Raw genomic sequence first — 25,487 nt, forward strand, 5'->3', positions numbered from 1 at the left:
ATGAGCCCTCACAGGCTCTTACAGGAGGCAGCCATCCAAGTCTGTTACTATGCTCCTGTTAGCAGTGTACTGTACAGTCTTCTACATTTGAGGCTTTTTTTTTTTTTGTGGAAAGCTTGATTTTTTTTCTTCACTAAATTTTTCCACTGAAATACATTCAGCCTCTGTCCTGATTTCTGGCATCCCCTCATCGTTTGTTATATAACATATGTAATCCAGATGTCTCTCCCTTTCCCACCTCTTCTCTTCCACACATTCATACTCTATCAGGACATATCTCACTCTGTCTTCTTTACAGAGCAGTCAGTAATCGTAGCCTGATATGTCTCTCTCACATATAAGACTTCCTTTAGCTCTATATTTCAACAAAGAGAGCCGAAGATCAAAATGGCTGCCGAGCATCAGTAACACAAATGCTGCACAGGGATGGTGGAGAGTGTGCCGGTTACCACGTGCCTCTTCCCCTCCCCCGCTGCCTCTCAGCCTCTCAGCCTCTCAGTCACACTGCTTCTCTCCCTTGTCCTCAGTCTCACTAGCATCTGTAATTGACAGATCCCTTTTCCCCTTTACCACATTTTAAACCTGTTATTCAATATTATTGTCTCTCTGTGCATTTTTTTTTATATATATTGATCTACACAAACTAACCTTGTTATAGTGTGCCTGTGTCCATAACTGCCTCTTTACTGTGTATGTGCAGCTCTATGTCTATGGCAGTACCGTGTTGGGAAGGGAACTAGGTCACTGAAAAAAGTAGCACACTGCATGGTTGTGTGTTTCTATGTGAGTGCAATCTGTAGCTAAGCTTTAGCAGGGATGGGAAGGAATGTATTTCTTTTGTATTGTCCTCTCACACTTCTGCAGGTCATTACATGATACTTTCTGATAAAACTATACAGTATATTATAATTCATTCTGTCAAAGTGGAAAGGGATCTAAACATAGGCAACATATTTTTTCCCTTGGTTTATCTTTCAACACAAGAACACATACAATAGCCAACACCAGTTTGTAAATGAATCAATATGAAAATGAAAGAATAAAATTCAAGTGAAAAAATAGCTAAATCTGATAATACTGTATAGAATAGATTATAGACTCGATGTGGCCTCTGTACATATGATAGTCAACTAGATTGCTGGGGTAGTGCTATTTGAAAATAGCCTGGGATGCATTTTGAACTAAAAGTGTAAAAATTGTGAGGGTGAAAATCGGTTCCAAATCAGGGCTGAGAAAAAAGAGCAGTGTTGGTCTAAATGTTTGGCACAGGTAGAGTCTGTGGACCTATTGGTTTTGAGCAGAGTACCTCCAATGGTGAGAAAGTGGTAAATAAAGTGAACTACACAAACACATTGGGACAGAAGTTTTCAGAAAGCACGGAGTGCGCTGACCTCACCTCTGTGAATATATTCTCTGACTCTGTTTTGGGCCTTGGCACTGTCCTGGTAGCAGTATGGTCAACACTCAGAGTGCTCTGACTGTATGGTTGAGCGCACTTCATGTCACTCCTCCGAGAGTCTGTAGTTCCGTACACCTCATAACTGAACGCCTGCTTCAATGTACCGGTACCGCCGACGTCTGCGTAGAGGGGCGGGTAATATGGAATGACAGGAAGATTCCCGCTAGATTTGTAAAACAGGCCCTCGCGTCTCCATCTGTAGATTTTCACAGATATAATCACCACTAAACACGTGATGAAGAGGAAGGAAACTACAGCCAGAGCCAACACTAAGTAAAAAGTCAGGTTGTCATTGTACTCCTTGTCGTGTGGAAAGTCAGTGAACTCCGACAGCACTTCAGGGAAGCTGTCCGCCACCGCCACGTTAACAATGACTGTAGCTGAACGAGAGGGCTGTCCGTTGTCCTCCACTATGACAGTCAGTCTCTGTTTGACTGCATCTTTATCAGTGACCTGACGGATAGTTCTTATTTCTCCATTCTGTAAGCCCACTTCAAACAGCGCCCTGTCTGTGGCTTTCTGCAGTTTATAGGAGAGCCAGGCATTTTGTCCAGAGTCCACATCAACAGCCACCACTTTAGTCACCAGATAGCCCACATCTGCTGAACGAGGCACCATTTCAGCCACCAGAGAGCCACCAGTCTGGACTGGGTACAGAACCTGAGGAGGGTTGTCGTTCTGGTCCTGGATCAGTATTTTCACAGTCACATTACTACTGAGTGGAGGAGAGCCTCCATCCTGAGCTTTGACGCGAATATGGAACTCTTTTGTTTGCTCATAGTCGAAGGAACGCACAGCAAGTATCTCTCCACTCTCTGCATTCACAGAAAAATAAGCTGAGGCTGGCATCCCATTCAGTTGGCTGTCCTCAAGGAGGTAAGAAATACGCGCATTGTTCCCAGAGTCTTTGTCACTGGCTTTGACAGAGAAGAGTGACATGCCAGGTGAATTATTTTCAGTGATGAAAGCATTCAGGTATTCTTGTGGGAACATTGGGGCGTGGTCATTAACATCTGATATTTTTAAATGAATTGTTTTGTTTGTTGAGTAAGGCGGGGAACCCTCGTCCATTGCTGTTATTGTTATATTATATTCAGGCACTGATTCGCGGTCTAATACATCGTCAGACATCAGGCTATAAAAATTAGTCGACGATGACTTGATTTTGAAAGGTAAATCTGGGCCAATGAAACACTTAACTTGGCCATTTTTACCTGAGTCCAAGTCTTTGATATTGATCATAGCTATAACAGTATCAGGGGCGGAGTTCTCTGGTATGGGATTAGAGAGGGAAATTATATTTATGACAGGTGCATTATCATTTAGGTCTGTCACCTCAATTAGCACCTTGCTTGTGTCTGCCAGCCCTCCCTTGTCTGTAGCTTCAATATCGATTTCATAATGTTTCGCCTTTTCGTAATCTAAAGCACCAGTTACAGTAATTTCTCCGGTGTGGGGATCCATATTAAACAGGGATGCTGCGCCATCGATATGGTGGGAGAATGAATACATCAACTCCTCGTTTCCTCCCTTATCATCATCAGTGGCACTGACTCTTAAAACAACAGTGCCCTTCGATGCGTTTTCAGGAACATTTGCTCTATAGACAGACTGACTAAATACCGGTGCATTATCATTTGCATCTAAAACAACGACATTTATTTTGACAGGGGCCGATTTCTGAGGATTACCACCGTCAAATGCGGTGAGGGTTAACTTGTGCTCTTCCTGTTTTTCTCTGTCAAGTGCAGTGTGCAGAACCATTTCAATGTATTTTGTTCCATCAGACCGAGAGACAACATTTAATTTGAAATGATCTGTAGGGTTTAGTTTGTATGTCTGAACTGTGTTATGTGCTACATCTGGATCTTTGGCACTCTCGAGCGAATAGCGAGCTCCTGGTGAGGCAGATTCACTAACCTGGAAATTGTATTCCCTTTTCGAAAAGAATGGAGCATTGTCATTTATATCTGTAATTTCTACATCAATTCGATGTAACTCCATTGGATTTTCTAGGATAATTTGGAAATGAAGAGAGCAGGGAGACACTTGCTTGCACAGTTCTTCTCTATCTATACGTTTAGCGACCACCAAAGTTCCCTTTTCTGCATTCAGACCAATGTACTCACTGCCGTCCTCCGTAAATATCCGAGCCCGCCCCGATTTTAGTCGCTTTATGTCCAAGCCTAGGTCCTGAATGATATTGCCGACAAGGGAGCCGGTCGCCATCTCCTCGGGTATAGAATAACGGACCTGTCCGCGAGACATTTCTGCGATGCAAACGATGAGAAGCAGCAGCCTCCATGAAAATGATCCTTTTCCAGCTACACAACAAAGAACGCCCATCATGACAAGAGGCTCCGTAAAATACGAATGGAAAAAACAAAATATCTAGTTGAAATCTGACCAGATTATGTGATCACGAGCATATTGCTGAGCACTGGATGCTTTGTCGGACTATACAGTTCAGATGAAAAGACAAACCTAATAACGCATCAGCCAGACGATGGAGGACTCCGAGAACGGACCTTGTTTTTCCTCAAACTAACCAACAGCGGCACTTAGGGACGTAAAATAAAACTGCAGAAATAGCTGTGATATGGCGACATAGTCAGATAGATAGATAGATAGATAGATAGATAGATAGATAGATAGATAGATAGATAGATAGATAGATAGATAGATAGATAGATAGATAGATAGATAGATAGATAGATAGATAACTTTGCTCTGTCCATGGTCCTGGACATTATTGGCGCCACGGTAAATTCTAACCTCTAGAGGAGAGTCTGGTTCATCCAGGATGCTCTTTTCATTCTGTATCCGCTGCATCGTCCCTGTAGAGCTGGGGTCCATTATCAGCACGTTCTGACTACCAGCTCTGCCGAACTTACAGTCACTCTTTCTGGAGTCAGTGGTCCTGCACACCTCGTAATTGTACACGTGCTGGAGAGTCCCTGTCCCCAAAGTGTCTGAGTAACGTGGAGGATAATATGGAATCACAGGGAGATTGGAGTGATACATGATGCGAGACTGTCTCCATCTGTAGATTTTCACTGATATAATCACCACTAAACACGTGATGAAGAGGAAGGAAACTACAGCCAGAGCCAACACTAAGTAAAAAGTCAGGTTGTCATTGTACTCCTTGTCGTGGGGAAAGTCAGTGAACTCCGACAGCACTTCAGGGAAGCTGTCCGCCACCGCCACGTTAACAATGACTGTAGCTGAACGAGAGGGCTGTCCGTTGTCCTCCACTATAACATTCAGTCTTTGTTTGACTGCATCTTTATCAGTGACTTGGCGAATAGTTCTTATTTCTCCATTCTGTAAGCCCACTTCAAACAGCGCCCTGTCCGTGGCTTTCTGCAGTTTATAGGAGAGCCAGGCGTTTTGTCCAGAGTCCACATCAACAGCCACCACTTTAGTCACCAGATAGCCCACATCTGCTGAACGAGGCACCATTTCAGCCACCAGAGAGCCACCAGTCTGGACTGGGTAGAGAACCTGAGGAGGGTTGTCGTTCTGGTCCTGGATCAGTATTTTTACAGTCACATTACTACTGAGTGGAGGAGAGCCTCCATCCTGAGCTTTGACGCGGAAGTGGAAATCTTTGATCTGCTCGTAGTCAAAAGAGCGCACTGCATGGATGACTCCACTATCAGCACTGACGGACACATATGAGGAGACTGGCACTCCGTTAACAGAGGAGTCCTCCAGTATGTAAGAAACACGGGCATTCTGGTTCCAGTCAGCGTCTCTGGCTTTCACTGTGAATATAGAGAGACCTGGTGTGTTGTTTTCTACAATGTAGGCCTCATATGAGCTCCTCTCAAAGACAGGCGCGTTGTCATTGACGTCAGAGATCTGTAAGGTGAGAGTGACGCTGCTGGAGAGGGAGGGTACTCCCTCATCAGAGCAGGTCACTGTTATATTATAGTCAGTGGCTATCTCTCTGTCTAAACCACTGTCTGTCATTAAACTATAGAAATCATTGGATGAAGACTTAATCACAAACGGAATATTGTCATTAATACTGCATTGCACTCTGCCGTTTTCACCAGAGTCCACGTCTTCAACATTTATCATTGTTACAACAGTGCCGGGTTTGGCATCTTCTGATATGACGTTTGATTTGGACATTATATGAATATCGGGTTTATTGTCATTCATATCAGTGACGTCGATTATTACTTTACAAGAGTCAACTAGTCCTCCATCATCACTTGCACGAACGTTTATCTGAAATGTTCGCGCTTTTTCATAGTCAACATTTCCTTTAAGCCGAATTTCACCGTTGTCTTCATTCACTTCAAATAACCCACGTGCATGATCTAATATACTTGATATCGAATAAGTTATTCTACCATTTGATCCATGATCTGCATCTGTGGCAGTAACTGTCAGTACAGCGGTTCCTACTGGTGCGTTTTCTTTTATGGAGGCTTTATAGATGGGCTGTGTAAAAACAGGAGCATTGTCATTCACGTCTAAAACTGTGATCAGAATCTGCATTGTTCCTGTCATCTGAGGCTCTCCCCCGTCCACTGCCGTCAGAACTAAAGAAATGTGTTCATGCTTTTCTCTGTCGAGAGGTTTCTCCAAGACCATTTCGACATTTTTTGTTCCATCTGCTTGATCATGTAATTTAACGATAAAATGATCTCGTGGTTCAAGTCTGTATGTTTGCAGTCCGTTTGAGCCAACATCAGGATCAACTGCACGATCTAATATGAATTTAGCTCCAGTAACAGCGGATTCACTGATTTTAAATCTGACGTCGTTCTTTTCAAAGGACGGAGGGTTATCATTAACATCGGTTATTTCAATAGTCACACTGTAGAACTCCATCGGATTCTCTAATATAATCTGAAAATGCAAAGCGCAAGGCGTAGTTTGTCCACAGAGCGACTCTCTGTCTATTTTGTCTCTGATAAGGAGGACCCCTCTCTCGTTATTCAGCTCAATATATTCGCCAGTGTCTCGAGTGAATATGCGAGCTTTACCCGATTTTAGTCTCTTAATTTCTAAACCAAAATCCTTCGCCATGTTTCCGACGAGAGAGCCTTTTGGCATCTCCTCAGGAATGGAATAGCTGACCTGTCCGTATACCGAGCTGAGAGACAGGACCGACAAAAACATCAGTACTTGCCCTCCCATTGTTCTGTCCAACGTCATCCCAGTGTGAATCACCAATGCCTTTGGATATGTCCTCCCAAATTTAAAAGCCAAGACGGGTTTTGAAATACATTTCCCACATGAAAAGGGATTCAACGTCCCGTATCTCCTGTAAATCCCAGACGGTGCGCTTTGCTTCTGTCTCTTTCTCTCTCTAAAATAAAGACATGATGGGAGGGAGGGACAACCGGTCTGCGGTAAATCTGATAGAAACTGGCCGACAGCGGCACTCTGAGTTCACAAAATCCAATTGCAGCTAAAATGTTAAATAAATAAATAAATCGACGTGTTTAGACTGAGAGTAAGGAAAACGTTCTCATCAAAGCGGACAGTGTTGCTTATCCTGTAATAAAGCAGCGCGTCTATGCGGAATATGGGATGTAGAAGTTAGATGTAAATAAACATTTTTAAAGATATAACAGTCAGATCAAGCGGCAAAATAGATCAACTGAGAAAATACGTAATTTTGAACGTTGAATCCCGTCGCTCTCCAAGGTGCTGAAATTAAACGGGAAAATAATTCAAAATCTGAAGAGCGGGATTTCATCGTAGAAACAGAAAACTAGCAAATTCTAACCTCTAGAGGAGAGTCTGGTTCATCCAGGATGCTCTTTTCATTCTGTATCCGCTGCATCGTCCCTGTAGAGCTGGGGTCCATTATCAGCACGTTCTGACTACCAGCTCTGCCGAACTTACAGTCACTCTTTCTGGAGTCAGTCGTCCTGCACACCTCGTAATTGTACACGTGCTGGAGAGTCCCTGTCCCCAAAGTGTCTGAGTAACGTGGTGGATAATATGGAATCACAGGGAGACTGGAGTGATACAGGATGCGAGACTGTCTCCATCTGTAGATTTTCACTGATATAATCACCACCAAACACGTGATGAAGAGGAAGGAAACTACAGCCAGAGCCAACACTAAGTAAAAAGTCAGGTTGTCATTGTACTCCTTGTCGTGGGGAAAGTCAGTGAACTCCGACAGCACTTCAGGGAAGCTGTCCGCCACCGCCACGTTAACAATGACTGTAGCTGAACGAGAGGGCTGTCCGTTGTCCTCCACTATGACAGTCAGTCTCTGTTTGACTGCATCTTTATCAGTGACTTGGCGGATAGTTCTTATTTCTCCATTCTGTAAGCCCACTTCAAACAGCGCCCTGTCTGTGGCTTTCTGCAGTTTATAGGAGAGCCAGGCATTTTGTCCAGAGTCCACATCAACAGCCACCACTTTAGTCACCAGATAGCCCACATCTGCTGAACGAGGCACCATTTCAGCCACCAGAGAGCCACCAGTCTGGACTGGGTAGAGAACCTGAGGAGGGTTGTCGTTCTGGTCCTGGATCAGTATTTTCACAGTCACGTTACTACTGAGTGGAGGAGAGCCTCCATCCTGAGCTTTGACGCGGAAGTGGAAATCTTTGATCTGCTCGTAGTCAAAAGAGCGCACTGCATGGATGACTCCACTATCAGCACTGACGGACACATATGAGGAGACTGGCACTCCGTTAACAGAGGAGTCCTCCAGTATGTAAGAAACACGGGCATTCTGGTTCCAGTCAGCGTCTCTGGCTTTCACTGTGAATATAGAGAGACCTGGTGTGTTGTTTTCTACAATGTAGGCCTCATATGAGCTCCTCTCAAAGACAGGCGCGTTGTCATTGACGTCAGAGATCTGTAAGGTGAGAGTGACGCTGCTGGAGAGGGAGGGTACTCCCTCATCAGAGCAGGTCACAGTGAAATTATACACAGAGGCTGTCTCTCTGTCTAATTCACTGTCTGTTACTAAACTATAGAAATTATTGGTTGTTGACTTCATAGCAAAAGGAATATTATTATTCATAGTACACTGGACTTTACCATTCTCACCCGAGTCTGCGTCCTGAATATTTATCATTGTTACAACAGTGCCGGGTTTGGCATCTTCTGATATTACATTTGATTTGGACATTATATGAATATCGGGTTTATTGTCATTCATATCAGTGACGTCGATTATTACTTTACAGGAGTCAGGTAGTCCTCCATCATCACTTGCACGAACGTTTATCTGAAATGTTCGCGCTTTTTCATAGTCAACATTTCCTTTAAGCCGAATTTCACCGTTGTCTTCATTCACTTCAAATAACCCACGTGCATGATCTAATATACTTGATATCGAATAAGTTATTCTACCATTTGATCCATGATCTGCATCTGTGGCAGTAACTGTCAATACAACGGTTCCTACTGGTGCGTTTTCTTTTATGGAGGCTTTATAGATGGGCTGTGTAAAAACAGGAGCATTATCATTAGCGTCTAAAACTGTGATCAGAATCTGCATTGTTCCTGTCATCTGAGGCTCTCCCCCGTCCACCGCCGTCAGAACCAAAGAAAGATGTTCATGCTTTTCTCTGTCGAGAGGTTTCTCCAAGACCATTTCGACATTTTTTGTTCCATCTGCTTGATCGTGTAATTTAACGATAAAATTATCTCGTGGTTCAAGTCTGTATGTTTGCAGTCCGTTTGAGCCAACATCAGGATCAACTGCACGATCTAATATGAATTTAACTCCAGTAACAGCGGATTCACTGATTTTAAATCTGACGTCGTTCTTTTCAAAGGACGGAGGGTTATCATTAACATCGGTTATTTCAATAGTCACACTGTAGAACTCCATCGGATTCTCTAATATAATCTGAAAATGCAAAGCGCAAGGCGTAGTTTGTCCACAGAGCGACTCTCTGTCTATTCCATTTTTGATGAGGAGGACCCCTCTCTCGTTATTCAGCTCAATATATTCGTCACTGTCCGTTGTAAAGATGCGAGCTTTTCCCGATTTTAATCTCTTAACATCTAAACCAAAATCCTTCGCCATGTTTCCGACTAGAGAGCCTTTTGGCATCTCCTCAGGAATGGAATAGCTGACCTGTCCGTATACCGAGCTGAGAGACAGGACCGATAAAAACAACAGTACTTGCCCTCCCATTGTTCTGTCCAGCGTTATCCCAGTGTAAATCACCAATGCCTTTGGATATGTCCTCCCAAATTTAAAAGTCACCACAGGTTTTAAAATAAATTTCCCACATGAAAAGGGATTCAACGTCCCGTATCTCCTGTAAATCCCAGACGGTGCGCTTTGCCTCTGTCTCTTTCTCTCTTTAAAATAAAGACATGATGGGAGGGAGGGACAACCGGTCTGCGGTAAATCTGATAGAAACTGGCCGACAGCGGCACTCTGAGTTCACAAAATCCAACTGCAGCTAAAATTAAAAAAGAAAAAGAAAAGAAAATTGACAAGCTTGGATTGAGGAGAAATAAAACGTTCTCATCAAAGTGGGCAGTGCCGCTTATCCTGCAGTTAACTGACATATGAAGCAGTGCGTCTGAGGAATATGGGATGTAGAAGTTAAAGGTACAATATGTAATAAATCTAAAGCAACTGGCCGTAAAATCCTCCTAATATGTCACAGAGACTCAGGAATAATGTTCATATAACATGATGAACTCACCAACAACAATAGTACAGCCAGAGTATTCGCATTAAAAATCTTTTTTTGCAGACTGCAAATCATGTTTATGTTTTGAATTAACGTGTTGGCATGTTGCGCCACCTAGCCCTCTCACCCAGTCCTCTCACCCAGTCCCGGCGGCGTCAGTGGCACTTCAGCCTCCGGTTTGCTTCCACTGAGCTGCCGCTACGGCTGGGAGAAAAAACGAGATCACTGTGTTTTGAATTTGACTGCAGTAACCGTCTTTGGCCACATTCTTACATATGGCACATTTAAATAAACATCTCTAAAGATATATCAGTCAGATAAGAGGCAAAACAGATCAACTGAGTATATTCGTAGGTTTGAAAGTTGAATCCCGTCGCTCTCCATGGTGCTGAAATTTAGCGTGAAAATAATTCGAAATCTTAAAAACGGAACTTCATCGTAAGAACAAAAAATTAGCAAATTCTAACCTCTAGAGGAGAGTCTGGTTCATCCAGGATGCTCTTTTCATTCTGTATCCGCTGCATCGTCCCTGTAGAGCTGGGGTCCATTATCAGCACGTTCTGACTACCAGCTCTGCCGAACTTACAGTCACTCTTTCTGGAGTCAGTGGTCCTGCACACCTCGTAATTGTACACGTGCTGGAGAGTCCCTGTCCCCAAAGTGTCTGAGTAACGTGGTGGATAATATGGAATCACAGGGAGACTGGAGTGATACAGGATGCGAGACTGTCTCCATCTGTAGATTTTCACTGATATAATCACCACTAAACACGTGATGAAAAGGAAGGAAACTACAGCCAGAGCCAACACTAAGTAAAAAGTCAGGTTGTCATTGTACTCCTTGTCGTGGGGAAAGTCAGTGAACTCCGACAGCACTTCAGGGAAGCTGTCCGCCACCGCCACGTTAACAATGACTGTAGCTGAACGAGAGGGCTGTCCGTTGTCCTCCACTATGACAGTCAGTCTCTGTTTGACTGCATCTTTATCAGTGACTTGGCGGATAGTTCTTATTTCTCCATTCTGTAAGCCCACTTCAAACAGCGCCCTGTCTGTGGCTTTCTGCAGTTTATAGGAGAGCCAGGCATTTTGTCCAGAGTCCACATCAACAGCCACCACTTTAGTCACCAGATAGCCCACATCTGCTGAACGAGGCACCATTTCAGCCACCAGAGAGCCACCAGTCTGGACTGGGTAGAGAACCTGAGGAGGGTTGTCGTTCTGGTCCTGGATCAGTATTTTCACAGTCACGTTACTACTGAGTGGAGGAGAGCCTCCATCCTGAGCTTTGACGCGGAAGTGGAAATCTTTGATCTGCTCGTAGTCAAAAGAGCGCACTGCATGGATGACTCCACTATCAGCACTAACGGACACATATGAGGAGACTGGCACTCCGTTAACAGAGGAGTCCTCCAGTATGTAAGAAACACGGGCATTCTGGTTCCAGTCAGCGTCTCTGGCTTTCACTGTGAATATAGAGAGACCTGGTGTGTTGTTTTCTACAATGTAGGCCTCATATGAGCTCCTCTCAAAGACAGGCGCGTTGTCATTGACGTCAGAGATCTGTAAGGTGAGAGTGACGCTGCTGGAGAGGGAGGGTACTCCCTCATCAGAGCAGGTCACTGTTATATTGTACTCAGATGATCTCTCTCTGTCTAATTCACTGTCTGTTACTAAACTATAGAAATTACTGGTTGTTGACTTTAACATGAAATTGTTATTATCATTTATGATGCAATGTACTTTTCCATTTTCAACAGAGTCTGCATCTTCCACATTTATCATTGTCACGACGGTGTTAGGCTTTGCATCCTCTGATATTACATTCGTTTTCGACATTATATGAATATCAGGACTGTTGTCATTAATGTCTAATACATCGACTATCAGTTTGCCAGAACCAGTCAACCCCCCATTATCACTCGCGCGAATATCAAGCTGAAAATTTCTTGCCTTCTCATAGTCAAGTTTTCCATTCAAGATAACTTCTCCACTATGCTTATTTATCTTAAACATCCCACGGGCATGATCTAGCATATTTGAAATTGAATACGTTATCTGACCATTAGAGCCGTAGTCTGCGTCTGTTGCAGTAACTGTTAGTACAACTGTTTCCGTTGCTGCGTTTTCCTTAATTGAAGCTTTGTAAATAGACTGTATAAAAACAGGGGCATTATCATTAGCGTCTAAAACGGTGATGCGAATCTGCATTGTTCCTGACATCTGCGGTTCGCCACCATCCACCGCCGTCAAAACTAAAGAAAGGTGTTCATTTTTCTCCCTGTCCAGCGGTGCATTCAAAACCATCTCAACATTTTTACTACCAACCCCTTGATTGTTTATTCTAAGAGAAAATATATCAGTGGGTTTCAAGAAATAGGTTTTTAAACCATTTTCACCAACATCGAGATCAATAGCTCTGTCTAAATTGAATGTAGTACCACTAAGCGCAGACTCACTGATATTAAATTGAACATCGCTCGTGACAAAGTTCGGGGGGTTATCGTTTATATCTGTGATTTCAATAGTGACACTGTAGAATTCCATCGGGTTTTCCAATAAAATCTGGAAATGCAAAGCACAGGGCGTCGTTTGTCTACAGAGCGCCTCTCTGTCTATTCTCTCTTGAATTAGGAGGACTCCTCTTTCTCTGTTCAGATCGACGTATGCTGTGCTGTCTCGTGTAAAAACGCGTGCCTTTCCGGAGAGCAGTCTTTTGACATCCAAACCTAAGTCCTGTGCTATGTTGCCGACGAAAGAACCTTTGGGCATTTCTTCGGGAATGGAGTAACTGATCTGTCCGAGCACCGAGCAGACTGAGAGGACCGAGATAAATAACAGTACTTGCCGTTTCATTGTTACGCCCGACATCCTCTTTGCAGAAAATATTTGCACAATCCTTTCAGTAACGTTTTATACCTCTGTGAAGTAAATCCAGTGTCAACACATAGTCTAAGAATCCCCCAAGAGAAGGGATAAATAGTAATTCAATAACTCCGTGTTAGATTCCCCGTGTGTGCTTCATTGCATCTCCCCGTCTCGCCTCGAATTCAAATACGTTGTTGATGGGAGGTACCACTACATATCTGCTGTAACACTGATACATAGTGGTCAACAGCGTCCCTCTGAGTTCAAAGTCAAAATTACAAGTGAAATACTCATACTAACCATATGATTCGTACTTGTGAGACAAGGTTAAGATGTAGGGGAAAACATTATTTAAGTAGCCCAACAGGCAACAAATTCATCCAACAGATGAAAGCGACGGGTGAGGGTTTATTTTAGAGTAGAGACAAGTTGAAATAACAAAAGCTGGTACTGGATAGAGGTATTTTGTACAAACTACTGAGAAAATTTGAAAAGTAGACGTTGTCATAACAAAACGATGTACATTTTGACATTTTAAACGGCCATTTTAATGTAATATATCCTGTGAGATTAGGCAGTTGAAACAGTCGCTTTAAATCGAAAACACTGTCTCTGTCCATGGTGCTGATTTTGGTTTTTCTTTAATTAACGTTGACCAGATAGCTTTATGTTAGGCTACATGGGATAAACATGGGCAAACAATTTACAACTGAAAATAACCCCAAACAACCAACCTCTAGAGGAGAGTCTGGTTCATCCAGGATGCTCTTTTCATTCTGTATCCGCTGCATCGTCCCTGTAGAGCTGGGGTCCATTATCAGCACGTTCTGACTACCAGCTCTGCCGAACTTACAGTCACTCTTTCTGGAGTCAGTGGTCCTGCACACCTCGTAATTGTACACGTGCTGGAGAGTCCCTGTCCCCAAAGTGTCTGAGTAACGTGGAGGATAATATGGAATCACAGGGAGATTGGAGTGATACAGGATGCGAGACTGTCTCCATCTGTAGATTTTCACTGATATAATCACCACTAAACACGTGATGAAGAGGAAGGAAACTACAGCCAGAGCCAACACTAAGTAAAAAGTCAGGTTGTCATTGTACTCCTTGTCGTGGGGAAAGTCAGTGAACTCCGACAGCACTTCAGGGAAGCTGTCCGCCACCGCCACGTTAACAATGACTGTAGCTGAACGAGAGGGCTGTCCGTTGTCCTCCACTATAACAGTCAGTCTCTGTTTGACTGCATCTTTATCAGTGACTTGGCGGATAGTTCTTATTTCTCCATTCTGTAAGCCCACTTCAAACAGCGCCCTGTCTGTGGCTTTCTGCAGTTTATAGGAGAGCCAGGCATTTTGTCCAGAGTCCACATCAACAGCCACCACTTTAGTCACCAGATAGCCCACATCTGCTGAACGAGGCACCATTTCAGCCACCAGAGAGCCACCAGTCTGGACTGGGTAGAGAACCTGAGGAGGGTTGTCGTTCTGGTCCTGGATCAGTATTTTTACAGTCACGTTACTAATGAGTGGAGGAGAGCCTCCATCCTGAGCTTTGACGCGGAAGTGGAAATCTTTGATCTGCTCGTAGTCAAAAGAGCGCACTGCATGGATGACTCCACTATCAGCACTGACGGACACATATGAGGAGACTGGCACTCCGTTAACAGAGGAGTCCTCCAGTATGTAAGAAACACGGGCATTCTGGTTCCAGTCAGCGTCTCTGGCTTTCACTGTGAATACAGAGAGACCTGGTGTGTTGTTTTCTACAATGTAGGCCTCATATGAGCTCCTCTCAAAGACAGGCGCGTTGTCATTGACGTCAGAGATCTGTAAGGTGAGGGTGACGCTGCTGGAGAGGGAGGGTACTCCCTCATCAGAGCAGGTCACTGTTATATTATACTCCGAGTCTCTTTCTCTGTCTAAATCGCTGTCTGTGACTAAACTATAGAAATGATTTGATGTTGATTTCAGTAAGAACGGAATATTATCATTTATAAAACACTGCACTTTACCGTTTTCACTCGAGTCTGGGTCTTGAACGTTAATCATTGTAACAACGGTGTTGGCGTTTGCACTCTCTGATATAACAGTTGATTTTGACATGATTTTAATGGTTGGTTCGTTGTCATTTATATCAACTACATCAACCATGACTTTACATGAATCCGTCAGCCCTCCATTATCCCTTGCGCGTACATTAATCTGGAAATGTCTTTTCTTTTCATAATCTAAGGGACCAATCAGCCTAACCTCACCATTGTCTTCATTTACTGCGAACATTTGTCTGACATCATCTAATGTATTTGTGATTGAATACATTATCTTACCGTTAAGACCCTGATCAGCATCTGAAGCACTGACAGTAGTCACAATTGTGCCTTTTGCAGCATTTTCAGTCGCTGTACCTTTGTATATCGGTTGTGTAAAAACAGGAGAATTGTCATTGGCATCTAACACCGTGATTAGAATCTGCATTGTTCCCGACATCTGAGGCTCTCCTCCATCTAAAGCTGTTAACACCAAAGAAACAAACTCATCCTTCTCTCTGTCCAGGGGTTTTTGTAAAAGCATCTCAACATTCTTTGTACCATCAGCTTGGCTGTGCAGTTTGAGAAGAAAATGATCAGTTGGTTTGAGTATGTAGTTTTGAAGACTATTTATACCGACATCCAAATCCACTGCTCTTTCTAAATCAAATTTTGCCCCCACAACTGCAGATTCACTTATTATGAATTTAATGTCATTTTTCTCAAAGGTTGGTGCATTATCGTTAATATCTATAATTTCAACAGTGATACTGTAAAATTCCATAGGATTTTCTAACACGATCTGAAAATGCACAGCACACGGTGTTGTATCACCGCACAACGCCTCCCTGTCTATTCTCTCTTTGATAAGGAGGACTCCTCTTTCGCTGTTCAGCTCGATGTACTCAGTGCTATCGCCAGAATAAACATGAGCGTTACCCAGCTTTAATCGTTTGACGTCTAAACCTAAATCTTGAGCTATGTTACCAACCAACGAACCCTTCGCCATTTCCTCCGGGATAGAGTAACTGACCTGCCCGAAGACTGACCGAAGACACGCGATCAAAATAAATAATGCCACTTGCCGTCTCATTGTTTGAAATAATCAGGACAAGAAAAAAAAAGCAACCCGGTAAAATCCGTTAGGAAGATGGACAGGGGTTAGAGCAAAAATATGAAGCAAATATATTCCTCAAATTACGAGAAAAGTAAAGACAATTGTAGCAAGTCGTGTACATCGGGCACAGGACGGAAGACAATGCGGTCTGCGTGCCTGCTCCTTCTCTCTGTGACATCGAAATGGAGAGGCGGTACTGCTTTAAATATAAACAACTGCAACAGACTAGGCAACAGCGGCCCTCTGAGTTCACAAGGCAAAACTACAGAAATAATACTGTTGTATGATAGCACGGGTGTTAAAATATGAGCAAGAAATAATGGCTTGGATTGAGTTGATTAGCTAGATCGCCGCAGATTAAAGTATTTCAAACAGAATTGGATACTTTGAAACAAAACTGGGTAATATTCAAAGTAGGGGGATAAACGCTGTCCATTTTTTGTCACCAAACATGAATGACCTACGTTGCTCTCCAAGGTGCTGAAAATGACCAAAGGAATTCATCCAAATGACGCAACAGTGGGGTTAAGTATATACTGATTACAAGTAATATAGAAAAACCATGTTATGTAACAACTTTCTAACCTCTAGAGGAGAGTCTGGTTCATCCAGGATGCTCTTTTCATTCTGTATCCGCTGCATCGTCCCTGTAGAGCTGGGGTCCATTATCAGCACGTTCTGACTACCAGCTCTGCCGAACTTACAGTCACTCTTTCTGGAGTCAGTGGTCCTGCACACCTCGTAATTGTACACGTGCTGGAGAGTCCCTGTCCCCAAAGTGTCTGAGTAACGTGGAGGATAATATGGAATCACAGGGAGATTGGAGTGATACAGGATGCGAGACTGTCTCCATCTGTAGATTTTCACTGATATAATCACCACTAAACACGTGATGAAGAGGAAGGAAACTACAGCCAGAGCCAACACTAAGTAAAAAGTCAGGTTGTCATTGTACTCCTTGTCGTGGGGAAAGTCAGTGAACTCCGACAGCACTTCAGGGAAGCTGTCCGCCACCGCCACGTTAACAATGACTGTAGCTGAACGAGAGGGCTGTCCGTTGTCCTCCACTATAACAGTCAGTCTCTGTTTGACTGCATCTTTATCAGTGACTTGGCGGATAGTTCTTATTTCTCCATTCTGTAAGCCCACTTCAAACAGCGCCCTGTCTGTGGCTTTCTGCAGTTTATAGGAGAGCCAGGCATTTTGTCCAGAGTCCACATCAACAGCCACCACTTTAGTCACCAGATAGCCCACATCTGCTGAACGAGGCACCATTTCAGCCACCAGAGAGCCACCAGTCTGGACTGGGTAGAGAACCTGAGGAGGGTTGTCGTTCTGATCCTGGATCAGTATTTTCACAGTCACGTTACTACTGAGTGGAGGAGAGCCTCCATCCTGAGCTTTGACGTGGAAGTGGAAGTCTTTGATCTGCTCGTAGTCAAAAGAGCGCACTGCATGGATGACTCCACTATCAGCACTGACGGACACATATGAGGAGACTGGCACTCCGTTAACAGAGGAGTCCTCCAGTATGTAAGAAACACGGGCATTCTGGTTCCAGTCAGCGTCTCTGGCTTTCACTGTGAATATAGAGAGACCTGGTGTGTTGTTTTCTACAATGTAGGCCTCATATGAGCTCCTCTCAAAGACAGGCGCGTTGTCATTGACGTCAGAGATCTGTAAGGTGAGAGTGACGCTGCTGGAGAGGGAGGGTACTCCCTCATCAGAGCAGGTCACTGTTATGTTATACTCTGAGTCTCTTTCTCTGTCTAAATCACTGTCTGTCACCAGGCTGTATAAATTCCTGGATGTGGATGTAATTGTAAATGGTATATTTTTGTTAATCACACACCGGACCTTTCCATTCTCTTCAGAATCAGGATCATTTACACTCATCACAGCTACCACCGTGTTTGAAGGTGAATCTTCTCCAACTGAATTTGACGATGAAATCATATTAATAATGGGGCTATTGTCATTAATATCACCTACATCGATTATCACTTTGCTTGAATCAGACAGACCTCCTCGGTCAACTGCTTCTATATAAATTTCATAATTTTTTGCCTTTTCAAAATCAATAGGTCCGTTTAATATAACGTCACCCTCTTCAGTGATGTGGAACAAATCTGAAGTGCCAATCCTGCTATTTCCGATTGTGTAGGTCACCTCACTATTTGAGCCTTTGTCTGAATCGGAGGCACTAACACTGGTAATGATTGTTCCTTTGGGGGAATTTTCTTTGACACTTGCTTTGTATATGGTTTGCGTAAAAACAGGAGCGTTGTCATTTACATCTAGCACAGTAATATGTATCTGCATTGTGCCAGATCTTTGCGGCTCTCCTCCATCGACTGCCGTCAATAATAATGATGTAAACTCCTGTTTCTCTCTATCCAGTGGTTTCTGCAAAATCATCTCTACCTTTTTAAAACCATCAGATTGACTATGTAATTTAATTATAAAATTATCATTGGGTTTCAGAGTATAGCTCTGAAGACCATTCAACCCGATATCAGGATCTATTGCATTTTCCAACATGAATTTTGAGCCGATGACGGCAGACTCGCTGATTTCAATGTTTTTCTCGGCCTTCTGAAAAGTGGGAGCGTTGTCGTTAATATCTGTGATTTCAACTGTAATGGGGAATATCTCTATTGGGCTTTCTAATGCAACCTGGAAATGCAAAGCGCAAGGCGTTGTCTGGCCACAGAGAGATTCGCGGTCTATCCTCTCTTTGATGATGAGGAGTCCTTTTTCCTTGTTAAGCTGTATGTACTCAGCGCTGTCTCCCGTGTGAATACGAGCTCTACGCGCGTGTAGTCGTCTAACATCCAAACCTAAATCCTGAGCTATGTTGCCGACTATGGATCCTTTAGCCATTTCCTCGGGTACAGAGTAGCTGACCTGGCCGAGGACTGAACTGAGACAGAGGACCGAGAAAAACAACAGTACTTGCCGTCTCATTGTTCTGTTACACGCAGCCGTCGAATCAAACTAACGCGTTCTCCTTTCCTCTGAAATGAGCGGTACTGATGCTGAGAAAATCCACAAAGTATCAGTTTGATCGACAAGTGACGGTAAAATTATTCCATCTTGATATTCCGCGCATTGTGTTTAATCCACGGGCGACTATGCGTTTACGTTTCGGAGTCCTGCTCGCTTGTGAGAAGACAGGAGGGTGTTCTCGTATAAATGTGAAATAAAACACCAAGATGCTGCATGGTCAACAGCGGCCCACTGAGTTCACAACATGAAACTACACGAGTCTGAGGAAAACTACAGAAGGCTGTCTTTTTTTCCTGTATGGCCATTGAATAGACCACCGACCAACATGTCAGTATTTTATTGTGCTTCACGCACAGTTGAACAATATGCAGAAAAAGGATACGTACTATGTCGATATTTTCCAGAAACACTTATTCAATTTAAAGTTTAAATTAAGTAGAAATATATGAAAGTCAAATATATGAAGCGATGAAACAGATAGGAGATAGTTGTTTCGCTGTCCAAGGTACTGAATCTCTATTTGCGGTAAATTACGTCACAGAATGAATACATTTAAGGTTTAGTTTGAGCAAAAGAACAGTGAGTCTAACCTCTAGAGGAGAGTCTGGTTCATCCAGGATGCTCTTTTCATTCTGTATCCGCTGCATCGTCCCTGTAGAGCTGGGGTCCATTATCAGCACGTTCTGACTACCAGCTCTGCCGAACTTACAGTCACTCTTTCTGGAGTCAGTCGTCCTGCACACCTCGTAATTGTACACGTGCTGGAGAGTCCCTGTCCCCAAAGTGTCTGAGTAACGTGGTGGATAATATGGAATCACAGGGAGATTGGAGTGATACAGGATGCGAGACTGTCTCCATCTGTAGATTTTCACTGATATAATCACCACTAAACACGTGATGAAGAGGAAGGAAACTACAGCCAGAGCCAACACTAAGTAAAAAGTCAGGTTGTCATTGTACTCCTTGTCGTGGGGAAAGTCAGTGAACTCCGACAGCACTTCAGGGAAGCTGTCCGCCACCGCCACGTTAACAATGACTGTAGCTGAACGAGAGGGCTGTCCGTTGTCCTCCACTATGACAGTCAGTCTCTGTTTGACTGCATCTTTATCAGTGACTTGGCGGATAGTTCTTATTTCTCCATTCTGTAAGCCCACTTCAAACAGCGCCCTGTCTGTGGCTTTCTGCAGTTTATAGGAGAGCCAGGCATTTTGTCCAGAGTCCACATCAACAGCCACCACTTTAGTCACCAGATAGCCCACATCTGCTGAACGAGGCACCATTTCAGCCACCAGAGAGCCACCAGTCTGGACTGGGTAGAGAACCTGAGGAGGGTTGTCGTTCTGGTCCTGGATCAGTATTTTCACAGTCACGTTACTACTGAGTGGAGGAGAGCCTCCATCCTGAGCTTTGACGCGGAAGTGGAAATCTTTGATCTGCTCGTAGTCAAAAGAGCGCACTGCATGGATGACTCCACTATCAGCACTAACGGACACATATGAGGAGACTGGCACTCCGTTAACAGAGGAGTCCTCCAGTATGTAAGAAACACGGGCATTCTGGTTCCAGTCAGCGTCTCTGGCTTTCACTGTGAATATAGAGAGACCTGGTGTGTTGTTTTCTACAATGTAGGCCTCATATGAGCTCCTCTCAAAGACAGGCGCGTTGTCATTGACGTCAGAGATCTGTAAGGTGAGAGTGACGCTGCTGGAGAGGGAGGGTACTCCCTCATCAGAGCAAGTCACTGTTATATTATACTCTGAGTCTCTTTCTCTGTCTAAATCACTGTCTGTCACCAGGCTGTATAAATTCCTCGATGTTGATTTAATTGTAAATGGTATATTTTTGTTAATCACACACCGGACCTTTCCATTCTCTTCAGAATCAGGATCATTTACACTCATCACAGCTACCACCGTGTTTGAAGGTGAATCTTCTCCAACTGAATTTGATGATGAAATCATATTAATAATGGGGCTATTGTCATTAATATCACCTACATCAATGATCACTTTGCTTGAATCAAACAGACCTCCTCGGTCAACTGCTTCTATATAAATTTCATAATTTTTGGCTTTTTCAAAATCAATAGACCCATCTAAAATAAGATCACCGTCTTCAGTGATGTGGAATAAATTTGAAGTACCAATCCTGCTATTTCTGATTGTGTAGGTCACCTCACTATTTGAGCCTTTGTCTGCATCGGTGGCACTAACACTGGTAATGATTGTTCCTTTTGGGGAATTTTCTTTGACAATTGCTTTGTATATGGTTTGCGTAAAAACAGGAGCATTGTCATTAGCGTCCAGCACAGTAATATGTATCTGCATTGTACCAGATCTTTGCGGCTCTCCTCCATCGATTGCCGTCAATAATAATGACGTAAACTCCTGTTTCTCTCTATCCAGTGGTTTCTGCAAAATCATCTCTACCTTTTTAAAACCATCAGATTGACTATGTAACTTAATTATAAAATTATCATTGGGTTTCAGAGTATAGCTCTGAAGACCATTCAGCCCGATATCAGGATCTATTGCATCCTCTAACATGAATTTGGAGCCGATGACTGCAGACTCGCTGATTTCAATGTTTTTCTCGTCCTTCTGAAAAGTGGGAGCGTTGTCGTTAATATCTGTGATTTCAACAGTAATGGGGAATATCTCTATTGGGCTTTCTAATGCAATTTGGAAATGCAAAGCGCAAGGCGTTGTCTGGCCACAGAGAGATTCGCGGTCTATCCTCTCTTTGATGATGAGGAGTCCTTTTTCCTTGTTAAGCTGTATGTACTCAGCGCTGTCTCCCGTGTGAATACGAGCTCTACGCGCTTGTAGTCGTCTAACATCCAAACCTAAATCCTGAGCTATGTTGCCGACTATGGATCCTTTAGCCATTTCCTCGGGTACAGAGTAGCTGACCTGGCCGAGGACTGAACTGAGACAGAGGACCGAGAAAAACAACAGTACTTGCCGTCTCATTGTTCTGTTACACGCAGCCGTCGAATCAAACTAACGCGTTCTCCTTTCCTCTGAAATGAGCGGTACTGATGCTGAGAAAATCCACAAAGTATCAGTTTGATCGACAAGTGACGGTAAAATTATTCCATCTTGATATTCCGCGCATTGTGTTTCATCCACGGGCGACTATGCGTTTACGTTTCGGAGTCCTGCTCGCTTGTGAGAAGACAGGAGGGTGTTCTCGTATAAATGTGAAATAAAACACCCAAGATGCTGCATGGTCAACAGCGGCCCACTGAGTTCACAACATGAAACTACACGAGTCTGAGGAAAACTACAGAAGGCTGTCTTTTTTCCTGTATGGCTATTGAATAGACCACCAACCAACATGTCAGTATTGTATCGTGCTTCACGCACAATTGAACAATATGCAGAAAAAGGATGCGTACTATGTCGATATTTTCCAGAAACACTTATTCAATTTAAAGTTTAAATTAAGTAGAAATATATGAAAGTCAAATATATGAAGCGATGAAACAGATAGGAGATAGCTGTTTCGCTGTCCAAGGTACTGAATCTCTATTTGCGGTAAATGACGTCACAGAATGAATACATTAAGCTTTAGTTTGAGCAAAAGAACAGTGAGTCTAACCTCTAGAGGAGAGTCTGGTTCATCCAGGATGCTCTTTTCATTCTGTATCCGCTGCATCGTCCCTGTAGAGCTGGGGTCCATTATCAGCACGTTCTGACTACCAGCTCTGCCGAACTTACAGTCACTCTTTCTGGAGTCAGTCGTCCTGCACACCTCGTAATTGTACACGTGCTGGAGAGTCCCTGTCCCCAAAGTGTCTGAGTAACGTGGAGGATAATATGGAATCACAGGGAGACTGGAGTGATACAGGATGCGAGACTGTCTCCATCTGTAGATTTTCACTGATATAATCACCACTAAACACGTGATGAAGAGGAAGGAAACTACAGCCAGAGCCAACACTAAGTAAAAAGTCAGGTTGTCATTGTACTCCTTGTCGTGGGGAAAGTCAGTGAACTCCGACAGCACTTCAGGGAAGCTGTCCGCCACCGCCACGTTAACAATGACTGTAGCTGAACGAGAGGGCTGTCCGTTGTCCTCCACTATAACAGTCAGTCTCTGTTTGACTGCATCTTTATCAGTGACTTGGCGGATAGTTCTTATTTCTCCATTCTGTAAGCCCACTTCAAACAGCGCCCTGTCTGTGGCTTTCTGTAGTTTATAGGAGAGCCAGGCATTTTGTCCAGAGTCCACATCAACAGCCACCACTTTAGTCACCAGATAGCCCACATCTGCTGAACGAGGCACCATTTCAGCCACCAGAGAGCCACCAGTCTGGACTGGGTAGAGAACCTGAGGAGGGTTGTCGTTCTGGTCCTGGATCAGTATTTTCACAGTCACGTTACTACTGAGTGGAGGAGAGCCTCCATCCTGAGCTTTGACGCGGAAGTGGAAATCTTTGATCTGCTCGTAGTCAAAAGAGCGCACTGCATGGATGACTCCACTATCAGCACTGACGGACACATATGAGGAGACTGGCACTCCGTTAACAGAGGAGTCCTCCAGTATGTAAGAAACACGGGCATTCTGGTTCCAGTCAGCGTCTCTGGCTTTCACTGTGAATACAGAGAGACCTGGTGTGTTGTTTTCTACAATGTAGGCCTCATATGAGCTCCTCTCAAAGACAGGCGCGTTGTCATTGACGTCAGAGATCTGTAAGGTGAGAGTGACGCTGCTGGAGAGGGAGGGTACTCCCTCATCAGAGCAGGTCACTGTTATATTATACCCCGAGTCTCTTTCTCTGTCCAAATCACTGCTTGTTAAAATGCTATAGAAATTATTAGAGGTAAATTTAATTTCAAATGGCAGGTTTTCGTTTATTACACAGTGAACCCTCCCGTTATTTTCTGAATCTGGATCATTTACACTCATTAAAGCTATTACTGTTTTGTGGGCTGAATCCTCAGGTACCGAGCCTGATGCTGATATCATATTCACAATAGGACTATTGTCATTGACGTCAATAACATCAATTATTATCTTACTCGAATCTGAGAGTCCACCTTGATCAACCGCCTCTATATCGATGTGATAATGTTTTTCTTTTTCGTAGTCTATTGAACCTTCTAGTATCACATCCCCTTGACTGTTTATGTGAAATAACTTGGACATAGTGTCCATGCTATTCCCTATGACGTAGGTGACCTCTCCATTTGAGTCTTTGTCTGCATCAGAAGCACTGACCTTAGTAACCAGTGTTCCCAATGGAGAGTTTTCTGTAATGCTTGCTTTGTAAATTGATTTACTAAAGACAGGGGCATTGTCGTTAGCATCCAACACAGTCACATAAATCTGCATTGTTCCTGTCATTTGCGGTTCTCCTCCATCCTCCGCTGTTAAAAGCAATGATATCTGTTCCTGTTTCTCTCGGTCCAGCGGTTTTTGTAAAACCATCTCTACCTTTTTGCTTCCATCAGACTGAGAATGCAGTTTAAGGCTAAAATTATCACTCGGCTTTAGCGTGTATCTCTGAAGACCATTCAGTTCAATATCAGGGTCGATCGCCTTCTCAAGCAAGAACTTAGAGCCGATGACTGCAGACTCGCTTATTTCAAATCGTCTCTCCTCCTTTTTGAACAGCGGGGCATTGTCATTTATGTCGGTAATTTCTAAATTTACTGGAAACAATTCTAACGGGTTCTCTAACGTAATTTGAAAATGTAAAGCGCAAGGCGTTGTCTGTCTGCAGAGCGCTTCACGATCTATTTTTTCTTTAATAAGAAGGACTCCTCTGTCTCTGTTGAGTTCAATGTACTGAGCACTGTCTCCCGTGTAAATGCGAGCTTTACCAGACTTAAGTCGTTTGACATCCAAACCTAAGTCTTGTGCTATGTTGCCGACCACAGAGCCTTTTGCCATCTCCTCTGGAATAGAGTAGCTGACCTGTCCGTTAACATAACTCAGACAGAAGACGGAGATCATCAACAGTACTTGCCGTGTCATTGTTCTCTCCGACACCTCCGTTGCACAATAGATACCGCGCATTATTCCGTTGTAAAAATAATATTCCGTCAAATGAATGAATAATCAATTTTCAGGTGTAGTAATCCACTGGCTAAACAATACAATTCCGACTTAAAGTATCCGTGGATCGGAGTCTGCGGTCTCATCTCCTACGCGTTCATTCTACATATGAGCTTGTGTGTCAGTATTATGTCCAGTGAGATGACTGGGAGGAACTGTTACAAACGCAGTTCTTTCCACACACTGGGCAACAGCGGCCCGACGAGTTCAAATTGTGAAAGTACACAAGACAACAACAGTAGCCCCATGTGAATTCGACTGCTTCATTTAGATTAATAAAAAAAAAAATACAGTC

General features: G+C 43.6%; 5 protein-coding genes across 6 annotated transcripts in view; all 5 read right to left on the reverse strand.

Moving 5' to 3' along the window:
- The window catches only part of LOC310993089 (protocadherin gamma-C5-like), a gene marked incomplete at its 5' end in the record, with an annotated part of 337,145 nt that overhangs the window by 51,788 nt on the left and 259,870 nt on the right, over positions 1 to 25,487 (reverse strand). Inside the window, one exon of one of the 2 annotated variants that reach the window (XM_083981359.1) lies at positions 4,235 to 6,622. The exons of the other annotated variant lie outside the window; for it this stretch is intronic. Coding sequence (XP_083837485.1) covers positions 4,235 to 6,619 — 2,385 coding nt within the window. Of the gene's footprint in view, positions 1 to 4,234; positions 6,623 to 25,487 lie in introns of those variants that run through there. 2 annotated transcript variants of the gene reach the window in all.
- On the reverse strand, positions 7,200 to 9,620 carry LOC310993111 (protocadherin gamma-A2-like; the record flags this gene model as incomplete). Its single annotated transcript, XM_083981411.1, has 1 exon — positions 7,200 to 9,620. The coding sequence occupies exon 1, from the start codon at positions 9,597 to 9,599 to the stop codon at positions 7,200 to 7,202; it is 2,400 nt and encodes a 799-aa protein (XP_083837537.1). The 5' UTR covers positions 9,600 to 9,620.
- LOC310992861 (uncharacterized protein) lies at positions 10,234 to 16,093 on the reverse strand (the record flags this gene model as incomplete). Its single annotated transcript, XM_083981088.1, has 3 exons — positions 10,234 to 10,308; positions 10,578 to 12,980; positions 13,682 to 16,093. The coding sequence occupies 3 exons, from the start codon at positions 16,091 to 16,093 to the stop codon at positions 10,234 to 10,236; spliced, it is 4,890 nt and encodes a 1,629-aa protein (XP_083837214.1).
- On the reverse strand, positions 16,658 to 19,084 carry LOC310992862 (protocadherin beta-16-like; the record flags this gene model as incomplete). The annotated part of the gene is made up of 1 exon (XM_083981089.1): positions 16,658 to 19,084. The coding sequence occupies one exon, from the start codon at positions 19,082 to 19,084 to the stop codon at positions 16,658 to 16,660; it is 2,427 nt and encodes an 808-aa protein (XP_083837215.1).
- LOC310992863 (uncharacterized protein) lies at positions 19,533 to 25,111 on the reverse strand (the record flags this gene model as incomplete). Its single annotated transcript, XM_083981090.1, has 2 exons — positions 19,533 to 22,128; positions 22,691 to 25,111. 2 exons carry the CDS (start codon positions 25,109 to 25,111, stop codon positions 19,657 to 19,659), a joined length of 4,893 nt encoding a protein of 1,630 aa, XP_083837216.1. The 3' UTR covers positions 19,533 to 19,656.

Source organism: Trachurus trachurus, assembly GCF_905171665.1.
Source record: "Trachurus trachurus genome assembly, chromosome: 10".
In the NCBI taxonomy this organism is placed as follows: Eukaryota; Metazoa; Chordata; class Actinopteri; order Carangiformes; family Carangidae; genus Trachurus; species Trachurus trachurus.